The sequence below is a fragment of the Notolepis coatsorum genome (genome assembly GCF_963971535.1).
Source record: "Notolepis coatsorum genome assembly, contig: SCAFFOLD_4411, whole genome shotgun sequence".
Taxonomy (NCBI): domain Eukaryota; kingdom Metazoa; phylum Chordata; class Actinopteri; order Aulopiformes; family Paralepididae; genus Notolepis; species Notolepis coatsorum.
The window spans coordinates 182-13441 of NW_028170169.1; the positions used below are offsets into that span (position 1 = coordinate 182).

The following is a 13260-nucleotide window of genomic DNA, read 5'->3' on the forward strand; positions in this document are numbered from 1 at the left end:
AGCCTCAGCGCCAACAGGAGTGTGCGTTTTACTTATGATCTGCCAACGTGCCCTTGAGCAAGGCACCGAACCCCCAACTTAAAATAGAGTTGCGACGGACGTCCCTGCCCTCTGACCTCTGCATGTGTGTCTAGTGTCGTGTACCTAGGAGGAGGATAGTAAATTGATAGTAATCAGCTTCATATCCAACCCTCAAATAGAAACATTATGGTTGGTCGGTTGCTGTTTATTGCCTCGTCATCAGATGAATAGTGTCGTTGTGAGGCTATAAAGTATCATTCTGTCCTTGTGTCTCTCCATCTGATCCGACGTGCGAGTCTAGAGTTCTCTACCATCCACACAGCAGCAACAGTAGCCATGTTAGAGTATCACGTTAATGGGGACTGACAGCAGATTATATTTCACATAGACTTCACCCTCCGTCCGCATCCATATTTGCTTTGTCCTGCCAGCCTTTAACTGAGTCGTAATTACAACTATCCGTCTTTTTGCCCCGCCCTTCATTACCGTGCCTCTTTCTCAGGCTCCTACACAATTAGCCGAGCAGCTGTCAATCACTATATTTCCACTACTCTAATTGGTCCTCCCCGTTTGCAGGTACAAAACACCCCACCGACTCATGCAGCGACGCCTGTGTCAGGCCTCCTGAATGGTTACAGCAGTTTGCCCACGGTAACCAATGGACATCACGCAACAGAAGCACTCTACACCAATGGCATTCACCCATATCAAGGTATGAAACAACAATTTAAAAACAGAGCACCGAAGGTTGCAATTTGATTAAATGGTCACAGCACAATATATTTTAGATTTGTGTGCTTTTAGATCCGACCTCATAGATTTGCAGTGTCACTAACTCAGTCATATAGTCAGTCTGTCACTCACTTAGCCAATCTGCCCTGATGCTTGGCACCTACGAAACTGTGTGTCCGTCTTCTCTCTAGCTTTCGTAATCAGCATCTCTCTCTCTCTCTCTCTCTCTCTCTCTCTCTCTCTCTCTCTCTCTCTCTCTCTCTCTCTCTCTCTCTCTCTCTCTCTCTCTAGCCCATAGTCCAGCTGCTCTGGATCCTCTCCAACAGGCCTATGCAGGCATGCAACACTACACAGGTGGGTGTCCCAGCTGCCATTTTGGTTTTCTTCCTCTAAGTGTATTCGACTCCTGGAAAGAAAAGTGCACCTGCATTCTCCATGACGTGCTGCTCCACTCTTAGTTCAACTGTCTTCTTTGTTTATTTCAACACACAGCCTAATGTAGATAACAACAAGCTTTTTACCTTCAGGAGTCGACTCTCATCTCCCAGTGATCCCATTGGTCATTTGTGTGTTGCCACTTGTTGTTTCAACCAGTCAGAATCTGTCACTGTCTGCCTCTCCCAATAGCGGCGTACCCTGCTGCGTACGGATTGGTCGGCCAGCCGTTCCCACAGCAGCCAACCCTGGTTGCCCAGCAACACCAGCAGCCCCAGCAACAGCAGCAGCGAGAAGGTGATGTGACTTCCTGTCTGACTGGGACCACGCCCCTTTCTCCCTCTCCTCCTTATTCTTATTCTGACTTGTTTCCCGCGAGCATTTGCAGTTGGACATTCCTTATCCCTGCCTAATGTGTGTGTGTGTGTGTGTGTGTGTGCATGTGTGTGTGTGTGTGTGTGTGTGTGTGTGTGTGTGTGTGTGTGTGTGTGTGTGTGTGTGTGTGTGCTCGTGTGCATGTGTGTGCGCGCGTGTGCATGTGTGTGTGCGCGCGTGTGCATGTGCATGTGTGTGCGCGCGTGTGCATGTGTGTGTGTGTGTGTGTGCTCGTGTGCATGTGTGTGCGCGCGTGTGCATGTGTGTGTGTGTGCGCGCGTGTGTGTGTGTGTGTGTGTGTGTGTGTGTGTGTGTGTGTGTGTGTGTGTGTGTGTGTGTGTGTGTGTGTGTGTGTGTGTGTGTGTGTGTGTGTGTGTGTGTGTGTGTGTGTGTGTGTGTGTGTGTGTGTGTGTGTGTGTGTGTGTGTGTGTGTGTGTGTGTGTGTGTGTGTGTGTGTGTGTGTGTGTGTGTGTGTGTGTGTGTGTGTGTGTGTGTGTGTGTGTGTGTGTGTGTGTGTGTGTGTGTCCCAGGTCCAGAGGGCTGTAACATCTTCATCTACCACCTGCCTCAGGAGTTCAGTGACTCGGAGATGCTGCAGATGTTTCTTCCCTTCGGTAATGTCATCTCGGCCAAGGTGTTCGTTGACCGTGCCACCAACCAGAGCAAGTGCTTCGGTGAGACACAAAGAGAGAGAGAGAGAGAGAGAGAGAGAGAGAGAGAGAGAGAGAGAGAGAGAGAAGGGGAAGGGCGGGGAGGGGAGTTTTCTTTTGTTTTTATCGAGGTTGCAGGCTCTCGGTGGGAGTGTCCTGGCGGTGGGAGTGTCCTGGAGGAGGGGGAGTGTCCTGGAGGAGGGGGAGTGTCCTGGCGGAGGGGGAGTGTCCTGGAGGAGGGGAGTGTCCTGGCGGAGGGGGAGTGTCCTGGAGGAGGGGGCGTGTCCTGGCGGAGGGGGCTGAGGGGAACAGACACTGTGTTACATCAAATGAGACAGCAAATGAAGGTTGAAAGGAACAGTATTTACTACACTCTCTCTTAAAACAGATGTGTTGTCACATAATATGTGGCATATTATGGGTGTGTTAAAAATGACCGTGATTAAAACAGTGTGTTGCTATTATTAACACATGTTGTGTGTCAACACGACACGTCTTGTATTGTTTCAACACACTGTTTTTAAGAGTGACACCTTGTAAATGGTGAAAAATGGCAAATGCTGCATTTATATAGTGCTTTTATCCAAAGCGCTTTACAATTTGTTCCTCACATTTGACCCTATTCACTCACACATTCACACACCGATGGCGGAGGCGACCATGCAAGGTGCCGACCTGCTCATCGGGAGCAATTATGGGTTAAGTGTCTTGCTTAAGGACACTTCGACACGCTGCCCGGGAGGAGCGGGAATCGAATAGGGTACCTCCGGATTACCAGACGACTGCTCTACCTCCTGAGCCACTGTCGCCCCCTTGTGTGTGTGTCTGTGTGTGTGTGTGTAGTGTGTGAGTGAGTGTGTGTGTGTGTGTGTGTGAGTGTGTGTGTGTGTGTGTGTGTGTGTGTGTGTGTGTGTGTGTGTGTGTGTGTGTGTGTGTGTGTGTGTGTGTGTGTGTAGTGTGTAGTGTGTGAGTGTGTGTACCCTTGCTTCTCCATCCTTGTTTACATATTTGCTTCGGAATATAGGGTAGTGCAACTCATAGCTGTAAAGATGTAGTATTAACCAAGGCAGTCTCTGAACACATCACGACTACCGTGGCAAGCCTGGTCTGTTCCTAACGCTCTGTTCACCATGACCTAGTCTGTTCCACTAACATCCTCTATTCACCATGACCTAGTCTGTTCCACTAACATCCTCTATTCACCATGACCTAGTCTGTTCCACTAACATCCTCTATTCACCATGACCTAGTCTGTTCCACTAACATCCTCTATTCACCATGACCTAGTCTGTTCCACTAACATCCTCTATTCACCATGACCTAGTCTGTTCCACTAACATCCTCTATTCACCATGACCTAGTCTGTTCCACTAACATCCTCTATTCACCATGACCTAGTCTGTTCCACTAACATCCTCTATTCACCATGACCTAGTCTGTTCCACTAACATCCTCTATTCACCATGACCTAGTCTGTTCCACTAACATCCTCTATTCACCATGACCTAGTCTGTTCCACTAACATCCTCTATTCACCATGACCTAGTCTGTTCCACTAACATCCTCTATTCACCATGACCTAGTCTGTTCCACTAACATCCTCTATTCACCATGACCTAGTCTGTTCCACTAACATCCTCTATTCACCATGACCTAGTCTGTTCCACTAACATCCTCTATTCACCATGACCTAGTCTGTTCCACTAACATCCTCTATTCACCATGACCTAGTCTGTCACACAGCAGAGACAAAGACATGGATTGACACTCTATATACCACAGACTGAATTTCATGTAATTTAAGAGGTTACTTATTTAAAGCTTGTATGGCTGTGGGAACAAAGCTCTTGCTAAAACAGGCCTTTCTGCACATGGGTAGTCTATACCTACGGCCAGAACAGGAAGGGGGATAAATTGCTGGTAGAGTGGGTAGTCTGGGTCATGTATGATTGTGAGTGCCTTGCCGATCAGGGATGGGAATACCAATGAGTCTGCTTGCTAAATGAGTTATCTTCAAGACTGTATTCTTATTGGTGACTGTAAGCATATGGAAGAAATTCTATATATTACACTCAAAGCATGCTCTGTCCATCATGACCAAGTCTATATATTATACTAACATGCTCTGTTCACCATAATCTAGTCCACATATTATACTAACATGCTCTGTTCACCATAATCTAGTCCACATATTATACTAACATGCTCTGTTCACCATAATCTAGTCCACATATTATACTAACATGCTCTGTTCACCATGACCAATTTTTTATTTTTTTGTTTTTTTTTTTTTGATCTTTTCCCCCCTCCATTTTCCTCCGATTTTCTCCCATCCCAATGTTAGTCGTTATGCCAATTCCCAATCCCCTTCCTGGTCGCTGCGCACTTACCCCCCACAGTCGGTCTGGGAGAGTGGAGGCTATCACGTGCATCCAGCCAATCAACCGCTTCTTTTCACCTGGCAGCGCGGATCCTCCCTGAGAGGGCTGGCGTGTGGAAGGATCACACTATCCCACTCAAGTCCTATCCGCGCTTAGCAGGCGCCCCGACCGAACTGTAGGAGTCGCTGTTTACAACGACCCGGACCCACCCGCCAGCTTCTCCCTCCCTCTAATACTGCCAATTGTATTAGTGTGAACGCCAGCCAAGCTGGTGACAACCCCGGAGCTGTGAGCTGGATTCGAACAGGCGAATCCAGCCGCTCCGGGGTTTGGTGACGAACGCAATCTCCGTTACGCCACCTGACCGCTCTCACCATGACCAATTCTATATATTCCTAACATGCTCTATTCCTCCCAAGGATCATCTTATTTTATCTATTCTACACCGGATTAATTTCAGAAGTGTGGGGGCCATTGTGTGTGTGTGTGTGTACTTGCATGTATGTGTGTGTGTGTGTGTGTGTGTGTGTGTGTGTGTGTGTGTGTGTGTGTGTGTGTGTGTGTGTGTGTGTGTGTGTGTGTGTGTGTGTGTGTGTGGGTGTGTGTGTGTGTGTGTGTGTGTGTGTGTGTGTGTGTGTGTGTGTGTGCGTGCGTGCGTGCGTGTGTGTGTGTACTTGCATGTATGTGTGTGTGTGTGTGCGTGCGTGCGTGCGTGCGTGCGTGCGTGCGTGCGTGCGTGCGTGCGCGCGTGCGTGCGTGCGTGTCAGTCAGTCATTTCAATGTGATATCATGAATTGACCAATTCATGTGAACTTTCAAAAGGTGCGTTGTTGACTGGCTGGTTGGCGTGGCGCTCAATAGGTTTCACCTATACAGTAGGTGTAAGCGTCTAATAAATACACAGTCACTTAGAAGTAAACCTGCAGCGGCACGTCACCTCGTCAGATGGTAAATAAAGAAAATGATTCAGGTAATGTATTTAATTATACTTTACATAGCAGGCTATTCTATTAGTAAACAAGTGATGATGTATCAATCCATACAGCTCAATATGAAGCGTCGCTGTCCATGGTGCTGAAAACACCAAGCTTCTAACTGGAGCAGTGTGGAAAAAAGCAAACGCTGGTCTAATGTTGAGGGTGAGCGTGAAGGTTTTCAGAGTGGGCTTTTTCCTCAGCTATGAGTTCCACTAGCTTTTGAAAATTGCTCTTCTTATCAGTTTGCCCCCTGACCGCGAGCCCCAGTCGGGTTAGAAACTGCAGACAGTGCAGTTGCTCCATCATTCCATCCCTTATTTTCTCCTGCTCAATACACTCTTGTTTGACAAGCTGAATATTGGCTGGTGTTTGACTGAAGTAAGCACTTCACCACGACCTAGTTTATATATTCCACTAACATGCTCTATTCATCATGACCTAGTTTATATATTCCACTAACATGCTCTATTCATCATGACCTAGTTTATATATTCCACTAACATGCTCTATTCACCATGACCTAGTTTATATATTCCACTAACATGCTCTATTCACCACGACCTAGTTTATATATTCCACTAACATGCTCTATTCATCACGACCTAGTTTATATATTCCACTAACATGCTCTATTCACCATGACCTAGTTTATATATTCCACTAACATGCTCTATTCACCACGACCTAGTTTATATATTCCACTAACATGCTCTATTCACCACGACCTAGTTTATATATTCCACTAACATGCTCTATTCACCACGACCTAGTTTATATATTCCACTAACATGCTCTATTCACCACGACCTAGTTTATATATTCCACTAACATGCTCTATTCACCATGACCTAGTTTATATATTCCACTAGCATGCTCTATTCATCATGACCTAGTTTATATATTCCACTAACATGCTCTATTCACCATGACCTAGTTTATATATTCCACTAACATGCTCTATTCACCATGACCTAGTTTATATATTCCACTAACATGCTCTATTCACCATGACCTAGTTTATATATTCCACTAACATGCTTGGTTCACCATGACCTAGTTTATATATTCCACTAACATGCTCTATTCACCATGACCTAGTTTATATATTCCACTAACATGCTTGGTTCACCATGACCTAGTTTATATATTCCACTAACATGCTCTATTCACCATGACCTAGTTTATATATTCCACTCCTAACATGCTCTATTCACCATGACCTAGTTTATATATTCCACTAACATGCTCTATTCACCATGACCTAGTTTATATATTCCACAATATGCTCTACTCTATCCTCTATTAATTAATCACAATTCAATTCAACCAGTCCATTTAACATCAGTGTTTTTGCAAACATTGCCATGTAATGTTATTCGCGTAATGTTATTCAAAGGTTCAGAGAAGAAAAAAGAAGAAAAAAAAAAAACTCATAATCTGCATTTTTCTTTTATGTTGCTCACCATATGCAAAAGATAATAATAATTACACCTCCACACAGTCTCCTGCTAATAGGGGTTTATGACTGACTGAGTAACTGACTATATTCTGTCCTGGGTTTTCACTACAAAGCTGCTTCTGTGTCCAATACTTGATGTTCTTTCCATCATCGCTACAGCTGTCATTAGTATCTTCACTGGTGTAGTTAACGATTGTTATTGATTGGTGACACATGGCTTCACAGTCTTGCTTTTGCAGCTTTGAGGCCATTTGGTTCCGTCCTCCGTTATTTGTAAACCTACCTCCTCATACCCAGCTTCTCCTTTAGGTAGGCCTACCTCCCCATACCCAGCTTCTCCTTTAGGTAGGCCTACCTCCCCATACCCAGCTTCTCAACAGCGCGCGTCTTAAAAAGGTGCTGCCGAATTTCTATCAGCATGTGACCTGTCCCACCAGAGGCGAGAACATATTAGACCATGTATACTCGCAATTTAAGAATGGGTACAAGTCACAGGCTCTTAGTCCATTCGGTAAAAGCGATCACGCCGCCATCTTTCTTTTGCCAAAGTATAAACAGAGTCTCAAGCGAACGCCGGTGGTCTCGCGAGAGGTTAAGCGTTGGGCCGTGACGTCAGTGGAGTCACTCCAAGCAGTGCTGGGAAGCACAGAATGGAGTGTATTCCGTGATAACACAGCCAATATTAACGAATACACCGAAACGGTGATTGACTATGTCTGTACTCAGGTAGAAGTAATAATCCCCTCCACCAAAATTAATATCTACCCAAATCAAAAGCCCTGGGTAGACAAATCCGTCCGTGAGGCTCTGAAAGTGCGCACATCAGCATACAACACCGGGCTGGTGACAGGCAACATGGAAGAACACAAGATGGCAAGATACAACGTCAGGAGAGCAGTAATAGAGGCAAAACGCCGTTACAGGGATAAAGTTGAACTTCAGTTTGAACAGGCTGACTCTAGAGGCATGTGGCAGGGCCTCAGAACAATGACAGACTACAAAGGAACCCCCCTCAAACTGAACAGTGACATCTCCTTAGCAAATGATCTCAACTCCTTCTATGCGAGGTTTGAGGCTGTGAATAACAACACCAGCCTACAAACCACGGCAATGGGGGGGGGGGGGTCTGCTGATGGAGACTCAGTGTTCAGGGTAACAGAGCATGAGGTGAGACGGATCTTTAAAAAAGTGGATATCAGGAAGGCAGCAGGACCGGACGGCATCCCCGGCCGCGTCCTAAAAGTCTGTGCCGACCAACTGGCCCCGGTATTCACTGACATCTTCAACCTGTCCTTGGAACAGGCCGTCATCCCCACCTGTCTGAAGAAGTCCACCATCATCCCTGTACCCAAAAAATCTACGCCCGCTTGCCTCAACGACTACCGCCCTGTAGCCCTCACCTCCATAGCCATGAAGTGCTTTGAGAAGCTAGTGAAGGGCTACATCTGTTCCTCCCTCCCCATCAACCTGGACCCTCTGCAATTTGCATATCGCCCCAACAGGTCCACGGAGGACGCCATAGCCCATGTGCTGCACACAGCAGCATCACATCTGGACAAGAGGCAGGGGAACTATGTGAGAATGCTGTTCATCGACTACAGCTCAGCATTCAATACCATAGTCCCCTCCAAACTCATAGCCAAGCTCAGGGACCTGGGCTTGAACTATGACCTGTGCCAGTGGGTCCTGGACTTCCTGACGGGCAGACCCCAGGTGGTAAGAGCCGGCAACTGCACCTCCTCATCCATCACGCTCAACATAGGGGCCCCCCAGGGCTGTGTTCTGAGCCCCCTCCTCTACTCCCTGTACACACATGACTGCGTAGCACAGCGGAACAACAACACCATCATCAAATTTGCTGATGACACAGTAGTGGTGGGCCTGATCTCTGCCAACGACGAAAGGGCCTACCTGGAAGAGGTAGAGAACCTGTCACAGTGGTGTCAGGAGAACTGCCTCTCCCTGAACGTCAACAAAACAAAAGAGATGATTGTGGACTTCAGGAGGTCGGGGGTCAAGGACTACAGCCCCCTCAGCATCGACGGGGCACCAGTTGAGAGAGTGAACAGTTTCAAGTACCTCGGAGCCCACATATCCGAGGACTTGACATGGACCACACACATTGACAGTGTTGTGAAGAAGGCACGACAACGCCTCTACTTCCTCAGGCGCCTAAGGAAGTTCCAAGTCAGTCAGAAGATCCTTAGGAACTTCTACTCATGTACAATAGAGAGCATCCTGACCGGCAACATCACCTCCTGGTTTGGGAATAGCACTGCACAAGACCGTAGCAGACTACAAAGAGTGACACGTTCAGCCGAACGCACAATTAGAGGGGGGCTTCCCACCCTCCAGAACATTTACAACAAGCGGTGCAAGGGGAAGGCTAAGAGAATTATTAAGGACTCGAGCCACCCGAACAACTGCCTCTTTGAACTGCTGCCGTCAGGCAAGCGATACCGGAGTCTTATGGCGAGCACAGAAAGACTCAGAAGGAGCTTCTATCCCCAGGCCATCAGGCTGCTAAACGAACAATAATCGCTAAACGAACAATAATCACTATGCAACAACCATCAAATGCACACAGCACACACACCCACACGCACACACTCACTCAAACAAACAACACACTGCAGCACCCACTCTCCACACTTTAGATCACACAAACACACTTACACTTTATATTTATTGATAAAGGATTTGCACTACAACTCGTACACCTACTGTGAATTGTACCTAAACTGCACCTCGTCCATTTATGCCTTGCACTATATAGCATTGTATATTAGTACACTGCACAGTATTGTATATTGTATGGTAACTACGTCTACGAACATTGTACATATGTCTAAACTGAACACTGTGACCTCTTTTTTTACTTCTAATTTTTACTATGTTTTTATTTCATACTTATCTTGTCATGCACAGTCTCTGGAGCGCAACAGTAAGAAGCATTTTGTACAAAAGTATTCTGTACTTCTGTATGACAACTATTAAAGAAACTTGAACAAACTTGAACTTGAAACTCCTTTAGGTAGGCCTACCTCCTCATACCCAGCTTCTCCTTTAGGTAGGCCTACCTCCCCATACCCAGCTTCTCCTTTAGGTAGGCCTACCTCCCCATACCCAGCTTCTCCTTTAGGTAGGCCTACCTCCTCATACCCAGCTTCTCCTTTAGGTAGGCCTACCTCCCCATACCCAGCTTCTCCTTTAGGTAAACCTACCTCCCCATACCCAGCTTCTCCTTTAGGTAGGCCTACCTCCCCATACCCAGCTTCTCCTTTATGTAGACCTACCTCCCCATACCCAGCTTCTCCTTTAGGTAGGCCTACCTCCCCATACCCAGCTTCTCCTTTAGGTAGGCCTACCTCCTCATACCCAGCTTCTCCTTTAGGTAGGCCTACCTCCTCATACCCAGCTTCTCCTTTAGGTAGGCCTACCTCCCCATACCCAGCTTCTCCTTTAGGTAGGCCTACCTCCCCATACCCAGCTTCTCCTTTAGGTAAACCTACCTCCTCATACCCAGCTTCTCCTTTAGGTAGGCCTACCTCCCCATACCCAGCTTCTCCTTTAGGTAGGCCTACCTCCCCATACCCAGCTTCTCCTTTAGGTAGGCCTACCTCCTCATACCCAGCTTCTCCTTTAGGTAGGCCTACCTCCCCATACCCAGCTTCTCCTTTAGGTAGGCCTACCTCCTCATACCCAGCTTCTCCTTTAGGTAGGCCTACCTCCCCATACCCAGCTTCTCCTTTAGGTAGGCCTACCTCCTCATACCCAGCTTCTCCTTTAGGTAGGCCTACCTCCCCATACCCAGCTTCTCCTTTAGGTAGGCCTACCTCCCCATACCCAGCTTCTCCTTTAGGTAAACCTACCTCCTCATACCCAGCTTCTCCTTTAGGTAGGCCTACCTCCCCATACCCAGCTTCTCCTTTAGGTAGGCCTACCTCCCCATACCCAGCTTCTCCTTTAGGTAGGCCTACCTCCTCATACCCAGCTTCTCCTTTAGGTAGGCCTACCTCCCCATACCCAGCTTCTCCTTTAGGTAGGCCTACCTCCCCATACCCAGCTTCTCCTTTAGGTAGGCCTACCTCCTCATACCCAGCTTCTCCTTTAGGTAGGCCTACCTCCCCATACCCAGCTTCTCCTTTAGGTAGGCCTACCTCCCCATACCCAGCTTCTCCTTTAGGTAGGCCTACCTCCCCATACCCAGCTTCTCCTTTAGGTAGGCCTACCTCCCCATACCCAGCTTCTCCTTTAGGTAGGCCTACCTCCTCATACCCAGCTTCTCCTTTAGGTAGGCCTACCTCCCCATACCCAGCTTCTCCTTTAGGTAGGCCTACCTCCCCATACCCAGCTTCTCCTTTAGGTAGGCCTACCTCCCCATACCCAGCTTCTCCTTTAGGTAGGCCTACCTCCCCATACCCAGCTTCTCCTTTAGGTAGGCCTACCTCCCCATACCCAGCTTCTCCTTTAGGTAGGCCTACCTCCCCATACCCAGCTTCTCCTTTAGGTAGGCCTACCTCCCCATACCCAGCTTCTCCTTTAGGTAGGCCTACCTCCCCATACCCAGCTTCTCCTTTAGGTAGGCCTACCTCCTCATACCCAGCTTCTCCTTTAGGTAGGCCTACCTCCCCATACCCAGCTTCTCCTTTAGGTAGGCCTACCTCCTCATACCCAGCTTCTCCTTTAGGTAGGCCTACCTCCTCATACCCAGCTTCCCTTCTCAACCTGAAAGGACTGTTCCATCTTCTCTCTGTGTATTAAAGGCCCCTCTGATCATCCACTTCTCAACCATGTCTGAACGGTCTCCCTCTCTTTGCAGATAGAATTATTCTCTGCCTGAAAGGGCCTCCTAATCTCCCCAGTGTCCATCAGAAAGGACCTCCTTGTCTTCTTCATCCTCATCCTCTCCTTGATGAAGGTCTTTTTCATCATGCCCATCTCTTCCACCTCTCTCTGAAGGTCCTCCCTCTGGATCATGATGTGATCTTGCTCCTCCCTCTAGATCATGATGTGATCTGGCTCCTCCCTCTAGATCATGATGTGATCTGGCTCCTCCCTCTAGATCATGATGTGATCTGGCTCCTCCCTCTAGATCATGATGTGATCTGGCTCCTCCCTCTAGATCATGATGTGATCTGGCTCCTCCCTCTAGATCATGATGTGATCTGGCTCCTCCCTCTAGATCATGATGTGATCTGGCTCCTCCCTCTAGATCATGATGTGATCTGGCTCCTCCCTCTAGATCATGATGTGATCTGGCTCCTCCCTCTAGATCATGATGTGATCTGGCTCCTCCCTCTAGATCATGATGTGATCTGGCTCCTCCCTCTAGATCATGATGTGATCTGACTCCTCCCTAGTCTAGATCATGATGTGATCTGGCTCCTCCCTCTAGATCATGATGTGATCTGGCTCCTCCCTCTAGATCATGATGTGATCTGGCTCCTCCCTCTAGATCATGATGTGATCTGGCTCCTCCCTCTAGATCATGATGTGATCTGACTCCTCCCTAGTCTAGATCATGATGTGATCTGGCTCCTCCCTCTAGATCATGATGTGATCTGACTCCTCCCTCTAGATCATGATGTGATCTGGCTCCTCCCTCTAGATCATGATGTGATCTGACTCCTCCCTCTAGATCATGATGTGATCTGACTCCTCCCTCTAGATCATGATGTGATCTGACTCCTCCCTAGTCTAGATCATGATGTGATCTGGCTCCTCCCTTAGAGATCATGATGTGATCTGGCTCCTCCCTCTAGATCATGATGTGATCTGGCTCCTCCCTCTAGATCATGATGTGATCTGGCTCCTCCCTCTAGATCATGATGTGATCTGGCTCCTCCCTCTAGATCATGATGTGATCTGGCTCCTCCCTCTAGATCATGATGTGATCTGGCTCCTCCCTCTAGATCATGATGTGATCTGGCTCCTCCCTCTAGATCATGATGTGATCTGGCTCCTCCCTCTGGATCATGATGTGATCTGGCTCCTTGTAAAAGGTCTCATTCATCTCCTTCATCTCTCTCAGGAAGGACTCCCTCTGCTTGCTCAGTCTTACTCTCTGCCTCCTCTTTCAACACGATGTCTTTCTCAACCATTGGCTGTTCTTTCGGAGCGTCCATTGTTGTTCTGTCTGTTGTTGAGAGATGTTCCCAAGTCATGGGTCAGAACCTTCTCTTCCTCTGCTACTGGATGGACAGCCCTCTCTCTACATTGCAACCGGA

The 13260-nt window shown here is 47.7% G+C and overlaps 1 protein-coding gene across 1 annotated transcript; it reads left to right on the forward strand.

Annotated features, from left to right (window-relative positions):
- Positions 1-597: 597 nt before the first annotated feature.
- LOC311248576 (CUGBP Elav-like family member 3) lies at positions 598-2237 on the forward strand (the record flags this gene model as incomplete). The annotated part of the gene is made up of 4 exons (XM_084339438.1): positions 598-733; positions 1045-1107; positions 1381-1485; positions 2094-2237. Coding segments are annotated over 4 exons (448 nt in total), but the record flags the coding sequence as incomplete, so codon positions are not given.
- Positions 2238-13260: the final 11023 nt, after the last annotated feature.